This window comes from Notolabrus celidotus, chromosome 20, assembly GCF_009762535.1.
Source record: "Notolabrus celidotus isolate fNotCel1 chromosome 20, fNotCel1.pri, whole genome shotgun sequence".
NCBI classification, from domain to species: domain Eukaryota; kingdom Metazoa; phylum Chordata; class Actinopteri; order Labriformes; family Labridae; genus Notolabrus; species Notolabrus celidotus.
In genome coordinates this window covers 9,281,463-9,301,349 of record NC_048291.1, presented here as the reverse complement: position 1 = coordinate 9,301,349, position 19,887 = coordinate 9,281,463, and the positions used below count along the sequence as shown (strand labels likewise).

The 19,887-nt window shown below is 40.5% G+C and overlaps 1 protein-coding gene across 1 annotated transcript in view; it reads right to left on the bottom strand.

Annotated features, from left to right (window-relative positions):
- The window catches only part of LOC117831780 (RNA binding protein fox-1 homolog 1-like), a 272,572-nt gene that overhangs the window by 41,685 nt on the left and 211,000 nt on the right, over positions 1-19,887 (bottom strand). The window contains exon 4 of the mRNA XM_034710617.1: positions 12,453-12,746. Coding sequence (XP_034566508.1) covers positions 12,453-12,746 — 294 coding nt within the window. The remainder of the gene's footprint in view (positions 1-12,452; positions 12,747-19,887) is intronic.

Here is a 19,887-nt window from a genome sequence, read left to right as displayed (position 1 = left end):
TTTAGTATCGGCTCAGCTCGCTTCGAACCAGAGCAGAGCAGCTACGAAAAACTGGTATCTGACACGAGGTACCGCACCCATGGAAACGGAACACAAACCGAGTAGAGACGAGTCAAGTCGAGTAGAGTAGGGTAAAGACGGGCCGGTGGAAAAGGGCCATTAGTCTAGCCTTGTGATTCCTGTTTTATTTTGTAGTTCTTGATCCCTGTGTTTCCAGTTTAGTTTTACTTCCTGTGTGCATTTTTTGATTACCCTGATTAGTTTCACCTGTGTCCTGTGTTCCACACCTGTGTTAATGGCTTTGTGTAATTAGTCCCTGTGATCCCCTGTCCTGTGTTGGATCATTGTTTGTCTCTACTGTGTTCTCTCTGTGTTTCTTATCTTGTGTTCTCTCTGTGTTTTATTTGGATTTAATTCTTGGAAGTTTTTAGTATGTTTTGTTGGTACCTTTTGTTTCTTAAAACCTTTCATTTTAAACCTGCACTTGGGTCCTCCTTCCACCATGTTTCCCACCCTGACAACAATGGTTTAGTCACTGCTGTGCCATCCTGCTTCTTCCTGCTGATGCCGTGATGGAAAATTCCGACACCACTGCACTTTTGAATGGCAAATCTCACTTTAAAAACTCCCACACTGCTTATGCACTTTGTGTCAAACAGAATTAAGATATAAAAGAAGTACTGTGTGTTTGAGTTACCCCCTACAAGCTAACTATACAGGTGCTGCTAATCAGACTGAAGTCAGTGGGCACCAAGAAAGCTAGCAGAGAATTATTTTGGAGTATGTGGGCAAAAGTAAGTCGAAGAAGTTAACCACAGCGCTTGCTTAATGGGTGACAAGCTGTGTCCTATCTCTCAGTCATTGTTTCAGACGACACTGGTGGAGCACTGCAGCATTTATTTGAATAATAAACTAGGGGACGAGATCACAAAGTACATTTCATTGCATTCATTTGACTCTGAAATAAAGACACTAGAGTGAAAGCTCTACATTGTTTGCATGGGCTTAAAAACTGTTTTTAAATGTAAAATAATTGAACTTGTTTCAGACGACACTGGTGGAGCACTGCAGCATTTATTTGAATAATAAACTAGGGGACGAGATCACAAAGTACATTTCATTGCATTCATTTGACTCTGAAATAAAGACACTAGAGTGAAAGCTCTACATTGTTTGCATGGGCTTAAAAACTGTTTTTAAATGTAAAATAATTGAACTTTAAACATGCGATTTAACGAGGACAGACTGAAGAAGGAGAAATATTAGTGAGAGAAATGGCAGACGTACTTCACCAAACTGATGAGTAACATTCATTTGTGTTTCCGGGTGTAGTCTAGCCTATGTTGGCCGTGATCATTGGTTGGTACCATCGTGCAGTCATGGCATGAATTCATGGCTCTGTGATAGCTCAATCTGATTCAGTAACTAGTCACTATACAACAATGTTGTTTGTTCATTATTTTCACTGTGGTAGAATATTAAAACAGAATCTAACCCTGATTACTTAAGTCCTTCCAAATGATTCTTGTCGAATTATTCTTCTGTCTAGACTCCAAATAATATGCAGAAATATGCCTCAGATTCCAACCCCTTTGAGAACAAGGCACAGACATAAATAGTGCTGTGTTGGCAAACATGGAGTCAGATATCTATTTAATTCTTCCAGAAATCCAGAGATCTTAAACATCCTATCCAGGACACCTAGAATCAGAGTGAGACACGTGGTATTTAATGTTTGATAGATTTCTTTTAAAGCCCAGGTTTGTTAGGTATGTCGGCACAGAGTATTCAGGTAGACTGTCACAACTCAGGTTATCATGAAAACACAGAGTCACGGCTCAGTGCTTTGATCCTCAGAGCATATGAATTAGAGCGAAGTTATAAATGGTGCATGAATGGGGAAAAGGAGTCCAAACTACAAAGGGTTAAAATATGCAAACACACACAGACATAATAGACGCTCATACACACACAGACACAGAGAACCAGCAGCAGTCTGTGTTTGTCCTTTAGCTCTCAGTGTGAGTGAGATCAATGGCTGTTAAACAAGAGAGGACTCCACTGTGTCCTCTCACAACACAAGTGTGTGTGTTAAACAAACTGTTGGTGAGTCTTTATGAGCTACAAATCTTGTTTATTAATTAATCCTCTTATATAGTGACAGGGGAGGATAACATATACGATTTCAATGCAGTGCAATGCAGGACAAACTCATAACACTGGCCAAGAACAAAGAAATTACTCAGCACTGCGTCTCTGACACAAGAGAGAGGTGTTGATCATTCAATGCAGACTGTGATAGAAACGTGACTTTATCTGGGGGAGTTGACGTCACTCTGAGGTTAAAAAGACATTTTACTAAAGATGAAGACTGCTGCCAAACTCACATGTAGCACTCCAAAATTATAATCACACAACAAGTAGTGTTTTCAGCTCCTCCTATCTGTTCCTTAAGCTCCAACACAGTGTCAGAATCCAAGCCAGCTAAAAATACAACCTGTGTGTGCATGTGTGTGTGAGTGTGTGTGTTTACAAAGACGCAGCATAAGGCCAGCATACTGCAAGTCTTCAACGCAACGCCTAGGTATACACCAGCACATATGGAAAGGGGTGTACAAAGAGACACACACATACAAACACACGCACTGCCATCTGTGCAGATCTCGTCGCCTCCTCTCCCACAGAAGAACTAAAACAAACAAACCGAGAGACAAAGCGGCTCATCTTGCTGCTTTTGGCGTCAGAATCAGGAGAAATGGGAGTCTGAATGCGAAGCTGCTTCAGACACTCTGCAGAAATCAAACAGAGATGATGGCCAACATCAGGCGCTCACAAAGAGAGGATAAAATTTAACCTGGAGAAAACAAAGCGGTGAAAGGCTGGCTGATAAACAAAGGAACTATTTTCTCTGGAACACGGTGTTCAGATACAGACAGAAAAAACACTCTGAGTCAAAAGATAAATAGAACTTGACTTGAGATTTTCTTGCCAAGCATATTGATATATTTCACATGTTTCAGAGGCCTGCCAGCACAGGGGCTAAAATGGAAAGCGCCCCGAGGGTGAGGCCAGAGTTAGAGGAAGTTTTGCTGATATCCAACCTTCTCTTTATATCAGAGTTATAGAGGTATAATGTGTATAACATGCCTGCCTTTATACCACATATTCTCTGTTTCTCTAACTACAGATTTGTTCTCCTGCCCGCACCCTTAATGTACAGTGTCCTCCTGAAAGTCAGGCTAAAAAACTACCGTATAACCAATCCATCACTCTGTAAATTTACATTTATAGTGCCAAATATATATAGTAAATGTAATATATTTATTGTGTAAGTACTGGTTACAAAAAGGAGTCACTTAGAAAACGAGCCTGCATCTCAGTTCATGATGCACTTTTTGTACGTTGCAGTCCCATTTTCAGCCAAATTTCACCAGGTGCGTTTCCGGTCTGTCTCCGATCCGTCATAGCGTCAAATCTGACAGGTTTCTATTTACTGCATCTAGTCACTGTGTTCACTTCCTCTGGATCCGCTCCGTTGCGCTCCAGCTGCATATCTGATCTGGCAGGTTGGAGCCCTCCGGATCAGAAGTGCAAAACAAGACAAGTCAGACACCAAAACAAATTTAAAACATCCGGTTAATTTTTTCAGAATTAAACACTTCTCATATTTCACTTTACTATAACAACAAACCGTCATGATAAGCGGAGCCAGGCCTGGAGTCAACAGGTCAGAGGTTTTTAAAGGCCAATTAAGGCAACATGGATGAGGAGAAGAGTTGGATAATCTATAAGTAAGTATATATGTGGGATGATAAGCACCATTGTTGTGGGGCTTGGTGGATGTTATTGTTTATTTGTGTTTTATATATGTATTTTTTGTACAGACGGTGACAACAAATTGCCTTATTAAGGACAAATAAAGATCTATCTATCTATCTATTCGTTGATTCAGTAATTACTGAGGGTGGTGACGTACAAGAGAGCACGGAGCTGGACCACAACGGATCTGGTGGAAGTCCGATGTTAGAGTCAAATGGAGCGCAAAGCAGAGGAGGATTTAGGGCGGGGCTTCCTGTGATTGACGTGTTGCTCTCACAGTAATGGATCTGTTAAAATTAGAGTTGTAATAAAGTGTATCTGCCTTCTTGTCCAAAACCAAGTCACTTCTGGCATCAGATAAAAACTATATGATGACGTTAAAGAAGCCGAAACTCCAGAAGGACAAACTTACAAATGTTTAGCCTAGAACAACTAAAGCTGTGCCCCAAACCAGGGGCGGCAGCTTTTGAAGGACCCAGCCTTTGTAGCTTGCTAGCTGGCTAACTTGTTAGCACGTAACTTTAACACCTTCGCCAACATTTAAAAGATATTTCCAAGTTTCGATGCATTTGTCTTCCGTAACATTTGAACAGCTATTGAGTTGCAACTAAATACTATTATTTAAGTGTTTTACTCGGCTGTTTGAGAATCCGCCATCTTGTTTGAATTGGTGCGCAAAGCAGCACAGAATATGTTGGGCTGAAAGGATGCACCCGATACATCCATGGAAAATTAGGACACATTCATCAGCTGCATTTGGAAGAGCCTTCGAAATGAGACGGCCTTCTACGCACTGCAGTGATGCATTCAGTTTTAAAATGCGGCCTTTGAAGGCTGCAGCTCCTGAATTGGGTCACAGCTTACTTAAAACCATAACTCAATTTTTGTTGATGATTACCCTGACAACATTTAATCTTGTTAAAGCAAAACAAAAGCAGCAGCTTTGACCTGACACTGTAGCAGCATCACTAGGCTCATTATTTATGTAGCTTTAATATGTAAAATATAAACTGTATCCAAATGAAAAGTTCGTCTGGTTAAGTGGAGTGATGCTGCTGTAGCTCACGTCAGAAACACCAGGATGTATTTTTCGGTACATATTTAGTATAAGAAAAGACTCTCTTGCACCTCTTTGTTTTCTAACACTTCTATTATCCATTCAGAATCACCAAACTGCCAATTTGACTCTAAAGACACTTTGTTAAATATCAATGATGTGGGTTTGATGGAAATCCCATTTTCTATGTCTCTCTGTTCTGCTTGCTCACAGTGTGGGGCTCACAGTGAGGGGGGGAGGGCGCTGACGTTGCTCTGTAAACACTCGGACCAGATGAGGTCATCCTTGAGGGATTCATATGAAACTCAGAAAATAACCCGACTGAGAGAGAGGAGCAGAGAGATGTGAAGCTTCACCTCCAGACACAAAATCTATCTGAGGGATTTACTCCTTTGTTTGAAGCTCTTTGGGTTCACTTTGTCGGAGCCCAACTCAGTCTCCAAGCATTTCAGTTTGTGTGTCACTTAACTTAAAAAATTTTACTTTTGGTGATGCAAAATCTGCCTGGACAGATGTGCCTTAAGTTAATGAAACACTACACGTGTTACTGTTAAAGGTATAACACATCAAAAGTCTGAGGTTATTTTGGTTTGTTTGTTCACTTTTAGATTAACTTTCTCTTAACAAAACCTCATTTTAGAGACTCAGTAGCTTAAAGCTTGTGTGCGGTTTTTAGCTGGTAGTAAAAAAGTCAGAAAACACTATTTATAGGACAAGATCAGCAAAGAGAAAAATCGCCCAAACCAACTAAACTCAAAAGTTCCATATAGGAGCTTTGATATCATGGTGATGTTACTGCTGCTACTGCTGCTACTGATTATTCTTGCAGATGGTCTTACAGTGCATCCTAACAGCATGCGATGCAATGCATGTGTCAGCAACAAACTCAGCATTGTTTCCTATGTCAGTATCCTAATTGCCCCTGAGTGATGCAATGTGAAGCAAGGTGACACTACATGACATATTGACTCTTACTTCTTGTTTCTATTTTCATTCCTGTCACTCGTGTCGAAATTTTACAAAGAGTGGATGGTGGACAGAGAAAATGCATCTGTATACATTTCAAAAACTTCAATAAATTGTCAGCTGGTTGGAGGGAGATCGAGAAGTCACTAACAGTGTCCATTAAGCCATGGGTTCCCAAAGTGTGGGTTGGGACCAAGCGGTAACCTCCAATCTAAAAATATGAGTCCAATGCGGAAGTGCGATTTTTATTTATTTATTTATGTAACCTTTATTTAACCAGGTGAGTTAATTGAGAACCAATTCTCATTTGCAATAACGACCTGGGCGATAAGCTGCAGTTCGTCAAGGAAACCACATACACACCAATTCAAAAAAGCTGATCTTTACAGCAGAAATACACGCTAACAGCCTGGTACAAAAGACCAGTGTAGTCTGGATAGCTCATTTCTCGATCGGCAGACACTGTAAGGGGGGTGATTTTTTTCTAATGCGGCAATCTTGGAGATATTGAGATAACGAGTTTTCCAATGAGAGGCACAGCTGACTTGATTGACAGGCGGGAACGTTGTAGCTGTTGGCAAGGAGGCTCAAAGCCCACCTCTTTACGTCACAATTGCTCGACAGCAGCATTATGGCTGCTGCAGCCAATTGGCTTCAAAACAGCGCTTCAGAAACAGATGGGTGACTTCAGGGATACTACATCCATATTTTATACAGTCTATGGATGGGACATGATTTTCGAATGCTCGAAAATTCATTCATTTATTAAAAATCGAAGAGTTAATGCAAATATTGTTTCATTTTAAAAAGTACACTTTTCCATCATGGCTAAAGAGCGTCTTAAAGCTGTTTGCTAACTGAATTAAGTAGCTAACAGGAGGAGAAGAATGTTTACTGCATTAAATAGCAAGATGAGAAGAAAAACATTTGCAACAGTCGCTGGAAATACAGGTGCAGTGCTGTGAGATTCAGAAACGGAGAAAATTGCAGAGACTGAGTATGGCTGTAAAATGTAAACATACACGCCACGCTACATTGCAGACAATTTACAACGGTTCAAACATGCAGCAAATGCTAAAACAACCCAAATCCAGAACAGTCTTCTTTTCTGTCCTGTCAATAATACAGCTGTTTTACTGAGCACCCCCTACAGGCCTGGAGCTCTTTTGTTAAAAAGGCAGGAAGTGCTGTGTTTATATTTTGCGGTTGTTTTCTCATTTTGTGTAGTTTGGACTTCAAATTATTTCTGTTTTAGTAGAGTGTTTACTATAAATGCAGTTGTTTCAGTTTTTCACATTCACAGTACGTTTCAGCTGTAGCATTTGTTTTGTACTTTTGCATGTGTTTTGAAATGTGCATTGTTTGAGCATTTGCATCCCATTTCTCTCTAATGAAGATTGTTTGGGCTGTTACAGATCATCTGCCCTTGTCGGCCACCGAGAGAATCACTTGTTTCTACTTTAAAGTAACCGAACGACTCATACTGAGTTTTTTAAGCTCCTCATATCAATTTTTTTGGCTTATCATCTTCTCCGCTCTGAATCAGGACCTCTATGATCGAGTATTTTAGTCTGTAAATGGTATTTTAGGGATATAAATTGGTGTTGGGTGAAGCGGGTGAAGCAGACAGGCAGAGCAGACGTGGCTGAAAGAGGAGAGAGCAAGGGGGGGTGATGAAGAGGGGGGAGGAGAGCAGCAGACAGACTGATGATTCCTCCAGATGTACAGTATGACGTCTGCTTGCTGCCGACATTCTTTCTCTCTCTCTCAGTCTTTCCTCTGCTCGAATAAAAACAGCAGAGAAGTCGTCTCACTGCTCTCAAACATCAACAAGAGCGGCTCTAACTCAGCTTTACACAGTTAGGAAAGATGAAATCAAGGCTGGAGAGGAGATTTTATCCAGAACTGATTACAAGTTGTTATCTATAACTGTTGTTAGTCAGTGATTGGGTTGTGGTGCTTTCAGGTGCAGTCAGGACTTCTTGTTATTCAAAGTGCATCTACTAGAGATTAAATCGAGTCAGGGTTTAGAGTCTTAGAAAATGTAAAAGAGTGTATTTAAAGCTGGGGTTGGTAGTCAGATTTAGATCCACATTTTTTATACTGGTTAAAATTATCTTTATGTCCCGATGGCAATCAATACATAATGTGTTCTTAAAAAAGAGGGAAAAAAAGCCTCTATCTACAGCCGGAGTAAATCTGGGAAAACACCAACCAATCACCGTTTTTGGGTCCCAAAAATTTAAACCAATCAAATCCCGTCCTGCCGTTCTGCCCGCCTCCTGCGCGTACATTTCCCCAGCAAGCACTCCCCATCCCCTGCCTCTGCTTCCCCTGACTCTACTGACTGCCCCTTTTGCTCAGCCTCGGGCCTGTCCCCTCTGACCCGATGAGGTGCTTTGCTCGGGGCCGTAGTCCAGATCAGAGTCTAAAAAGCTCTCACCACGGGGGCTCCGACAAGCAAAAGAATTAATAACATTTAGTAAGTCCTACAGAAAATGTAGATGTACTGTAGCGTCCGTCCAGACTCTGTAGGGATGACGAGACCATTCGTGAACACGTTGAGCTTTAATAACCAGTCACTGTCAGCCGTGAGCACGCCAACCAACAAAGCAACAATGAAAGTTTGAATGAATGAAGAACTTCTCCTCGTCTCTCCTCTCTCCAGCTCGCACACTCTACACCTCAGTCTCCTGATGCCTTCACTAACCGTCAACACTGTAGGAATTAAGAACATCTACACTGAAGAGACAAAAGCTGGAGAGACAAAATTATCGATTATTTTTGTTTTGCATTAATTTATTTCTTTAAGTTTTACACAGGGTTTAAAGTTGTTGCTTTTTTAAATTTAGAGTCTATAGTATCTATTTTTTGTTGTTTTTAGATTATTGCTTTATCTTTTCATACCCTTTTTTTGTTGTGCTCTGGCATGACTATAAACCTCCTTCAATCCTTGACACTAAACATGATTTTAAGAAGGTTTAAAGTATCAACAATATATCTTGTATAGAATTATACTTTTTATTTAGGTTCTTAAAATTATTAGACAGAAAGTATGAAAAATGCATCAATAATTCTAGGTTCTAGATACATTTATATGTACACATAATCCCTTACGCACAGATTTTTTCGTATCTGCTGGGTTGGACATCATTTAAATTTTGCTGACAAAAACACTGCTCTATTTTTATTTACAAAACGGTTCTTGGAAAACTTCCATCTGACCTCTGTACCCGTCTCTACTTCAGCTCTATTATGAGCACCGTGTTGTGATCCTCTAATTTGTTGCTCTTCACTCTCACATGCCTTCTCCTACGCCGCACTTTGGGAATACAATAACCTCCAAAGAAAGCTAAATTTAGACACATTAATAACACTTAAATGTAAGAGCATCATGAAGGATGTGGTGACAGAAGAATCTTGTGACTCTTTGTTGTGACTTCCTGTGTTGTGTTATTTGTTTCTTTTTAATGTGTGTGTGATTCTGAATGGCTGCTACTTTGACCAGGTTTGTCTTGTAAAAGAGGTTTTTGGTCACAGTGGGACTTCCTGGGTAAATAAAGCTAAGATAAGTCAATGAATAATGCTTCAAACAAAACGTACAGGTTACATGACATATTAACAATTCATATATATATATATCTTTATCAACTATGTCTTAATTATATGTAAGAAAGTTTTAGAGTTTGTTTTCCTCTCTGACTTGAGAGTTTGTTTGGTCTGTCTTGTTTCTAGACCTGGAAAACATGAAACTAGAATCCACTTATCTTTTATTCTACCTCTTTAACTCTTTTTTTCCTCTTTTAATTCTGTAACACATTAAAGCTGAGAGTTATAGGGAGGCTTTTTGTGTGGAGAATTTTGTTATACTGCCGTGCTGTGCCGCTCTTTTCTCACTGAAGCTTAATCTTCAGTTCAGATAAATATTTATCGCGTGAATTAAGTTTCAAGTCCAGCCGAGAAGGAAAAGAAAACAAAGCATTATTTTGCTGCGCTGAGAGAACACATTATTACTATGCAAAATAAGCCCCATCTTTATGACACTTTAGGCCAGTGGCTTCATCCATATTTATGAAAACAAACAGAGTTATAAAGCAGAGAACAAATGAGGAGCAGGAGTTTTGTGGCTGCGAGGCTGCGCTCACGATGCAGCATTAGAAATCGTCGAAATTCTATTAGAAACAGTGAGTCACAAACGCCCTGGAGATCTCTGCTGATTGTCTTTGGGGAGCTGAAAGTGTTGCAGTGATAATCAGATATCACTGAGAGTAACACTGTATGTCTGTTTTATAGTCGCAGGTTCAACAAATACACAGTAAAGTGGATATGTCGGAGCATGGAGTGGAGTTTAATATTACCTGGATGAACTGATCTCAGTAGGATTCATGGGGAGCATTTTTTAAAGGATGCAGAGACTGACCCACAAACAGTCCTGATTGATTAAGAGATTTACACGGATTGCAGAAAAACATTGATTTGTGATTCTAGAGATTTTAGGATAAAAGTGCAGAAAAGGGGGCGCAGGTGGCCTCGCAGTCTAAGCGCGCCCCATAAATGGAAGCTAAAGTTTTGTTACAGCTGTGGCTGGTTCGATTCCTGGCCTGAACCATTAGCTGCATGTCTTTGCTCCCTACATTTCCTGTCTCTCTTCAGCTGTCCTATCGTTAAGGGTGGAAATGCTCAAAAATATAACTTCAAAAAACAACAACAAACAAGTGAAAAAAAGGCTTCGCACAACTACTTCATAAGACAGGTGTGTAGGAGAAGAGTGAGAAGAAAATTCCAAAATTGGAATTGCAAGAATCCCGCACTCTGTCCATCTTGCAAATTACAATTTTTTAATGTCAACGTTTCGGTACTAGAGCTAGGTTTTGACATTAAAATGTTTTAGTTGGACAGTGTGCAGGACTGTTGCAACTCTAAAGACCCTTAGGATGAAATTTGCAAATCATAAATGCAAATAACCCTCTTACTGCTTACAGTGGTATGGGGTTATGGTTTTTGTTTGTTGGTAGTTTGCTCATTATGATGAGATTTCTTTGAGGGTTTTTTTTAAGGCTTTGTCTCTACAGTCCAAGAGCACCTGGCTGCAAGCACATCTGAGCTCAGTTGGACCTCTGTTGGTGCATGCACAGTTGGAAGTTTGACCTCAGTTTGATTATTTCAAATAAAATATTTGGGAGTTAGTGCAGATCTTAAAATATTACCTGAATCTTGAAATGTTTATATTGTTGTAATTCCTAATTCAAAATATCCAAATCCATAACAGACTTTGCAGTTTAGAATATTTAAATGTAAAAGTCTATTAAGCATAAATATTTTTAAAAGCAAACTCAAGACCTACCTTTTTAGTCTCGCTTTTAACTGAGTTTTATTCTTAACAGTTTTATTTATTTATCTATTTATCTATTCATTTATTTATTTATTTTTTATTATCTTCTTCAAAATGTCGTCATCTTTATTCTATTTTAACTTTTTTTTTATGTACAGCACTTTGTGTTACAATGCCATTGTATGAAAAGCGCTTTATAAATAAAGTCTGATTGATGATTAACTCTTAAGACTTGTTCAAACGACATGAAGAATAACAACTTTCTCTGATTTCCTGATAATATCAAGGATCCAAGCAGAGGACTTTCAGCTGTGCATGCACTAACGGACCTCCGCTATGTAAGCCAATAAACCACAATGATTTATAAAGGAGTATAAACTGTGTAAATAAAAAAATATGTTCTATTCACACAGAGTTTTTTCTTGAGTTTCATCTGCTATAGATGTTCAGTACCCACATTGGTATTTTTGTCATATTTACAGGCTTCATATACCTGAAATCTGCACAACCTTAAAGTTATCAAGTCACATTCTGGCTGATTTTTCATTTAGGCCTATCTTAACTGGTGACATCAAAGGAGCACAATATTTAGATTTGTTCAAAGAAATTTAGTGAAGTTTTGTTTGGTATTGTCTTTATTTAGAGGTTAAGTCATGTTTTATATTTCATAATTGTATCCATCTGAATGTCAGTTTTTTCTGCTGTCCTTTTGTTCCAGTGTAACAATAGTCAGTGAGAAAATCTATCAACAGTCAGGTAAATTTAATTTGAAAATCTGCAGGAAGTCTAGTCTTTGGTAGCAGCTGTGCCAGCAGTAAAGTCACAAGAAGCAAAAATCTGCCAGTATTTTCATAATTGGATGATCGCCATTGGACCCAAAATCATCTCTGTGTGAATTTAAAATCATGCTGAGCTTTCCTGGAGTTTTAATCTGCAGCTTAACACAAACACTAGCTCAACAAAACACTCTGAAGTTTACAGGTTAAATAGTTTAACCAAACTGATGAGACGACCAAATGAGAGCAAACAAGATAGCACAGTCTTTTGCTTCTATTTCACTGTCTTTGATTCTAATTTTTTATTTCACTGGCTATACATAACTAGAACAATAAAAATAACTCATAAAACCTGTCCTCAAACTACAAACTCAAAGTTTTTAATTGTTCCTGTCAGATTTTTTAAATAAACATGTTGTAAGATGGATAAAATGTCTTTAGATGAATGACAACAAAATAATGGTACAGTTCAGATAACACTCCATATCCCATGATGCCTTACTGTGGCTGTTCCGGTGACTGTCTGCGCCCCTGACTCGGACCCCCCTGGCTCGCTGTGGCTCTGTGAGGACTGGTACATGTTGAGGGGGTGCTCGCTGACGGAGGCCGGGACCCCGCTGTAGTCCTGGGGGGCTGCCGGGTGCTGGTGTGGGTGTGGGTGGGAGTGTGGGTGCGGGTGGGGGTGTGAAGCTGTAAACTCAGCTGGAATGCCGTTCTGGGGAGGGGGGGCGAACTGGGCTGATGGGTAAGCCTGGGCCATGGATGGGTCCGGGGGGGCCGGTGTGTCCTGGTTACCCTGTAAGGACAGAGAGAGAGTTGGTTTTAATATTTAAAGGAATATTCCAGCATTTTCTGAGTGGACATGTGGCTATACTGCTCTGTTACCTCACTCAACTCCCCTGAGATCTCCGCCATTGTTTCCTATATTTGGTTCTCCTTGTATGGAACTTGATTGTGCCCGACAAGGTTGAGGTGACTCAAACACATTAGACATAATTTTTTAGGACAACCTGGATTGTCAGAGTATGTTTGCTGCAGTGATGTCATATGAATCTATGAATAGTAATTTCACCATAAGGAACAAAAACAAAAACAAGAATCTCTTTTATTCCACGCACACATTTAATTTTTAGGGTTAGTGCTGCTGAACACATCAGAAACTAAGGGCCATGTTGATTAAAAAGTCAGGAACACAGCCTCTGATTGGTCGACAGACTCAAGACAAGACATCATGGGAGTTTAGTGGATGCCAACACATTTTAATGATATAAAATGCATAAAAAACACAAAAGACGTCTTTACATTTGTGGAATTCTTGTGCACACTTTTCCAAAAGACACTGTGTTATCCACTTTCTTAACCCTCCTGTTATGTTCGTTTCTCTGGAACAGCAATAATGTTCCTGGGTCAATTTGACCCCGGGCATATTCAATTATCCTAAAGTGCCAAAACCCCAAAAATCCCAATACACATTTTTTTAAATCCAATTTTTTACTCCATTACTAACCGTTTAAATCAAGATTTAGTCCATTGGTGTTCTTTAACTCTCACAGATCATGGTTCAATGAGGATAACTCACTCGTTTTTCATTTGAATTAATGTTAAAACTTTTTTAAATGTACATCGGAAAGCCCAAAATATAAATACAATAGTTTTACATGACATTGATTTTTGTTTATTTTATTTTACATTTTTATTTTTTTTTATTTTTCATGAAGTGATGTTGATGAATTAACACGACACCTCTTCTGTCACATGATTCCCAGATTTTTATGCTGCATTTAGCTGGTTTGGAAGGCATATGACTTTAAAAGGGGTCAAAAAGGTTGACCTGCAACATAACAGGAGGGTTAAAGAGACCACTCAACATCACACATACACACAATAATATATGTATTTGCTGGGGCCGTTCCTGCACGTAGAACATATGTCACTGTCTAGATTTAAATTGCAAAGTAATGCTATGATAAAAATGGAGTCTCAGAAGACATTAAGATATGATCATCATATTTGCAAGCTTTATCAAAAGCTGCAGACTAGCCTTAGATCAGACCAAAAGCATCATCCCTTCCCTTCATCTCACATGTGCAATGTTTATGGACACGCTGCACATTGACATACAGTAGGAAAGTATTTATCCCCTGTAATCATATTTTTGTAACTTGAGTCACCTGACCTTAACAACCAAAAACCACAGACACAGGCTGTAAAATACCTCAGAGAAAACTGTGTCCCAAAAATAATGAAAAAAAAACAATCCTCTCAGTGATGACTGTAAGTATAAGAAATGTGGTTTCAGCTCCTTCGGCTGCCATTCACAAAAAAAACAAAAAACAGTGGAAACATTCAGGAAAGAGAGTGAACGTGGTCATAACACATAGAAAATGGTGCGAGTCTGTGTGGATGTGTGTGTGAGAGGTTACTGCTGTGGGACATTTATATCTTAGCCATACAGAGAGAGAGAGAGAGAGAGAGAGAGAGAAGAACATATGAGAGAGGAGAGAGAGAGAGAGAGACGAGAGCGAGAGACGAGGGAGACGAGGATGGAGGGAACGGAGAGGAGAGAGCCGGATGAGTGAGAGAGAGTGAGATCAGAGAGAGGGAGAGAGAGAGAGAGGAGGGAGGTGCGGAGGGAGGAGAGCATGAGAGAGAGCCGATGAGAAGAGAGAGACGACTGAGAGATGCGGAGCGAGTAGAGAGGAGAGAGTGAGAGGAGCGGAGAGAGAGAGGAGAGAGAGAGATGAGAGAGGAGAGGAGGAGAGAGAGAGAGAGATGAGAGAGAGAGGTGCAGCCACATGTAAGGAAAAAAGAGAGAGTGAGAGAGTCACAGAGGGAGAAACAGTGAGTGTTGGCTAAATGCTCTGCTGTGTAATGAGAACCACATTTAGAAGGCTGAAATATGCTTCACGTGGCAGAGCACTGCACACACATAAGCACACACGAAAACGCACACAAAACTACACACTCACAGGCGACTGAGGGAATACAATTAAAATTCTGCACACAGAAAGACAGACGGAATTTTACTCTTTTAGAATACACCGCCTGCCTCTCTGTGTGCTTCCCTGTGTGTTCGTGTGCTCCTAAACTAACTCTGTGTCTTCCCAATTTAGAACTGAAATTTGCATCTTTTGTTTTCAGTTCTTCATTTTTGGACTGACTATTTTTCATACTTCTGAGCACCCCCACTATCTTACATTGTCTTGTTATCGCTCTTTGACATGAGCTAGATGTTACTCTTCTTTTTCTTTGCAGGAAGCAGTTACATAAATAACAGCTGGTTAAAGATGCGTCTGCATTTTTGAGTTGCAATCATTTCTTAACAAAGCTCGTCAACATCTGTTAAATGGCCAGTTCTTACTGTCAACTTAAACAAAAGAGGAGTGATTTCTTTGTGTTTCTTGGTGTGTTTGGATGGTTGGCAAACGATCTGAGAGGTGCATCATTGTCACCCACTGGACTGCACAAGAGCACAAGGAGTGAAAGTACATTTTGGCACAATAATATGTGAAAAAAGGCTCCCAAGAATAGCCTAGGTTTCTTCCTCCAGACACAAGAACAGCTAGAAAGAATTGCACTATTTGAAACCTAACAAAACTGTCCCCCATTACATAGTAGCAATCTTCATCTGCATCCTGCAATTCACCCAGGGTACTACCATAATTATGCCCCCAAATAACTGGAAAGTCCTCCCAGAACCCGTGAAAGGTTTGTATCATTACAGTGAAAGAGGTTTTGTCTTGACTTGGCTGCATCTGTACTGGAGTCCCTCAGGGTTCTGTTCTGTGTCCCCTTGTTTTTCCTGTTTACACCATAGACTGTATAAAATATGGACGTAGTATCAGTGACGTTACCCATCTGTTTCTGAAGTGCTGTTTTGAGGCCAATCGTAAGCGGGAGTCATACTGCTGCTGTCGAGCGATTGTGACGTAAAGAGGCGGGCTTTGAGCCTCCTAGCCAACAGCTACAGTGTTCCCGTTTATCAATCAAGTCAGCTGTGCCTCGCATTGGAAGACTCGTAATCTCAATATCTTCAAAATTGCTGCGTTAGAAAAAAATCCCCCCCCCCCTACATTGTGTGCCGATTGAGAAATGAGCTATTCAGACTACAGTTGTCTTTCGTACCAGACTGTAAACATGTTTATTTCTGCTGTAAAGATTGTCTTTTTTGAATTAGCGTGTATATGTAGTTTCCGGTACTTCCGGAGCCAGCCTTAAGCGGATCCTCGATGAACTGCAGTTTTTAGCACTTTTGCAATGGACTCATATCTTTAGACCGGAGGTTGCCGCTTATTTTACACTCATCAGCTCGGTCACTCACACAGTTATGTTCACAACAAATATGCAGATGACACTCTCCTATTTCTTCATTTTTTATTTATCCAGTTGAAAACATAGATTGTCACAATAAAATCTGCATATATAGCTGAAGTATTTTATCTCCATTTTTTCGGGAAGGTGGTCGTGTCCCAGGTTAGGAAAGAAAGAAAACTTGGTGTGATTCGGATGACCAGCTGTCTTCTGCTGCCATTTTCACAGATAGTAGCTTCTCATCATCAGGGGAAGATGTCTAATACTCCATCAGAAGGCCTACAGCCATTTCTGATCCTTGTTTCAACTCTCTCTTGGTTTGTGTGCCTTTACCATATGTGCAATATGACCACTGCAGCTCATCCAAAATGCAGAGGCCCAGGTGATCTACAAACTGCCCAAGTTCTCTTAAACCTAGTAGCTCCTCAATCTGCCACACAGGCTCCTGGTGGCTACCTAAATCCAAATCAAGTTGCAGGTACTTGCCAACTGTGCTTCAAATGGCTCAGGTCGATGTCACATAACTTGGTCAAGTTATTCCAAACGTAGCTTCTCCTTTACCACAAAGAAGGTCCAGATACTGCTCAGGATAACCAAAACTGCTTAATGTGGTCTCTAAGTTTTAACAACACATAAGTCAGCAAGGTAGTATTCAATATTTATTCAATATGGGCACCACCAAAAACTGCTCAAGCTGGCATATGACAATCAGAGTGAATTTGAACAAGCCGAATGTTGTGACCCTTTGTTGAACAGAAACACTGTGCACATAACTCGGTCTAAACTTTCATTGACATCTAAATCAGGCTGTTAAGCCTTGTTTTCAAACCTTGGATTTGTTTCTGATCGATCTGAAGATCCGATCCCTTTTTGTGTATTTCCCCACCTGACCTATTTAAAGAAATGTTCCTGTGCTCTGATACCCTGTCTGTAAGAGCTGTAACTAACACATCGATGAAGAATCATCCTTTTACCTATTGTTTTGGCTTTTATATCTTTATTCAATGAGGGTCGGGACAGAGCGGGAAACCAGGAGGGAGAATAAGGAGTGATACGAGGGAAAGGTGTACAACTTAACCATTAGGCCAAACCTGTGCCCAAACTTCTTGGATTTGAACAGATGATAGATGGCTTTATCCATAGCCATAAAATCCATCAAAGCTAAAGTTATTTTGAAGTAGCTTGTAATCTCTACTGTCTAAAAGTGCCAGCAGCATTTGCTCTGCTCTTTCCTCCAGGTATTAGACATATCCAAAGCCCCTTCCACACCTGAGCTGCATCCCTGACCTTATCCAAAGATTATCTTTGGGACTGTTTTCAAGACCACAAATGTCTGAATCCATTGACATGGACATTAATCTGACCTTCCTCTGCCATCCTTCAGTACAAAGTCAGATAAGCAGGTGTGTGAACACAGCAGGTTACTGTCAGGGGCGTAAACCAGTCAGTGAAGAGCTGTGGATGACTTTTTGACATTGCAAAGAGTTTAGCTTTATTATACCTGCACCTCTCTCTTCTTGTCTGCTTTTTGCTGTTTTGCAGGAATGCTCACAAACATGTTGTAATGGTATTTATGCAGACCCCACCACCATCACAGACACGTCTTCCTCCTCTTGCACGTCCCCCATCCTTCGCCTAAACCAAACAGAACATTTCCAGGAAGCGAGAACGTGTCTGAGACAGACAATCTCCAGCTGTGTGTGACATATGTGAGACAGAAACCACTCTGTGGACTTTGCTGTGAGTTTATGGAGAAAACCGTCAAGCTACCCGGTAACCAGCTGACTCGAACCAAGGAGTTCAGCCTGCAAACCATGAGAGTTCAGTGTGAGCAAAGACACAGAATGATTCATAACCTTTTGTTTCCAAACACAACAGCTGGTCTTAATCCAAATAAATGAAGCAAGAAGCATGAAACCTTAAAAGAAACAATGAAGAACATCTAGAACCATGATGTGTCACGTCTCCACTGTGAGCTTCAGCTGAACTTTGCAGTATTTTCTCCTCCATCTTTTAGAGTGGAGTCCTCCCATGGAGGGATTCCCTCATTGCCAGTATGAAGAGGGGACTGTTCCTTCAATATTACTCGTTATGCATTTGAGTATATAAAAAGACTTTACAACAGTTGGAACCTATTGTTACTCTAAAGCACAGACAAATAAACCACATTGTATATCATTCACATTCCTGTACTCTCTCGCTGCTGAACAAATACAACAGAGCGATTTCAGCTTGCGGGATGTCTGGGTTTCATTTCCAAAAGAGAGCTGCAGCTCCTCTTTTTCTTTCTCTCTCTCCAACCTCTGAATGCATCGACTCTTGTGAGCTCAATGAGGTAGAAAGAGAGAGATGCGTGAACGCATCGACAGCACAAAAACTGAGCATGCAGCCCTGCAGTCCAAATCTACTGCATACACACACACACACACACACACACACACACACAAACACACACACAGCCCAGAAAAGGAGCATGCAGCATGCTGCCTTCTGCAGTCACAGCACAAACAGAGAGGAGCGAGAGAGTGACAGCAGAAGAGAGGATGAGGAGAGAGACAGAGAGGAAGAGAAAAAGATAGAGGGAGAGATGGAGGAATAAGAGAGTATTCTCAGAAGTACCTGCTCTACCATCTTGCCTCTGCCGTCCTCCTGCACATCCAGCTGCGCTAGAAAGTCCAACCCACCAGAGTCTGCCTACAGCCAGCATCTATTATGGATGGCTTTGTGTGTGTGTGTGTTTGTGAGTGTGTGTTTGCATGTGTGTGTGTGTGTGTGTGTGTGTGTGTAGTGAGGGAATGAGAAAGAGGAGGAGGAGGAGGAGGAGGAGGAGGAGGAGGAGGAGGAGGAGGTGCCACTGTGAATGAGAGCAGCATTCCTCAAAAATGTTTTCACCACTCTCCTCTTCTTCTCATCTCCTTCATTATTTAAACCATCTTCCCTTCCTATGTTCTTATATTATACGCACTATTGGACTAAATTCTAAATTGTGGTTATATCATTTTGTGACATTTTGATCTGTAGTTCCAATGAAGGAATCAAAATGCTACAAGATTAACACTTGTGAACACGATGTGTTTCCAGCTGGTGTTCAGCTCTTCCATTTTTTGCTCTCTTGAACATGCCTCCATAAAGAAATGGGTTACCCAGTTTCGTGTGAGGATCCTACACTGAACCCTCAACTGAAACCCCTCCCAAAACCTTCTGGATGAACCAGACTGTGAGCCAGGGCTAGGCACCATGGTAGAGCTTGCCACCATGACATCTCATATTGGTTTGTTGGCTGCCTTCCTGAACCCTCCAGCTCACCATTATGGCCATCATCATGCTAGTTTACAGGAGCCAAAAGTGCCCTTATTTTGTAGAGAAGGCTGGAGCTTGAGAGGAGTGAGGGGTAGGCAAAAGCTACACTAAAAAAATCTATGCACTCTGTATTGGTGACTGGCCAATGATCTAGTTATCCATCCTGTTTCTCACAGGTTAATATTGTTTTTTGTGGAAAGACAAGAAAAGCCATTAATAAATAGAGTAAGAGCTTATAGATCAACTTGCTTGCCCTACTCGTTGGCAACAGAGATCAAAGCAAGAGAATAACATGTCCTCTTTTTCACAGCAAAGTTCAGATATAT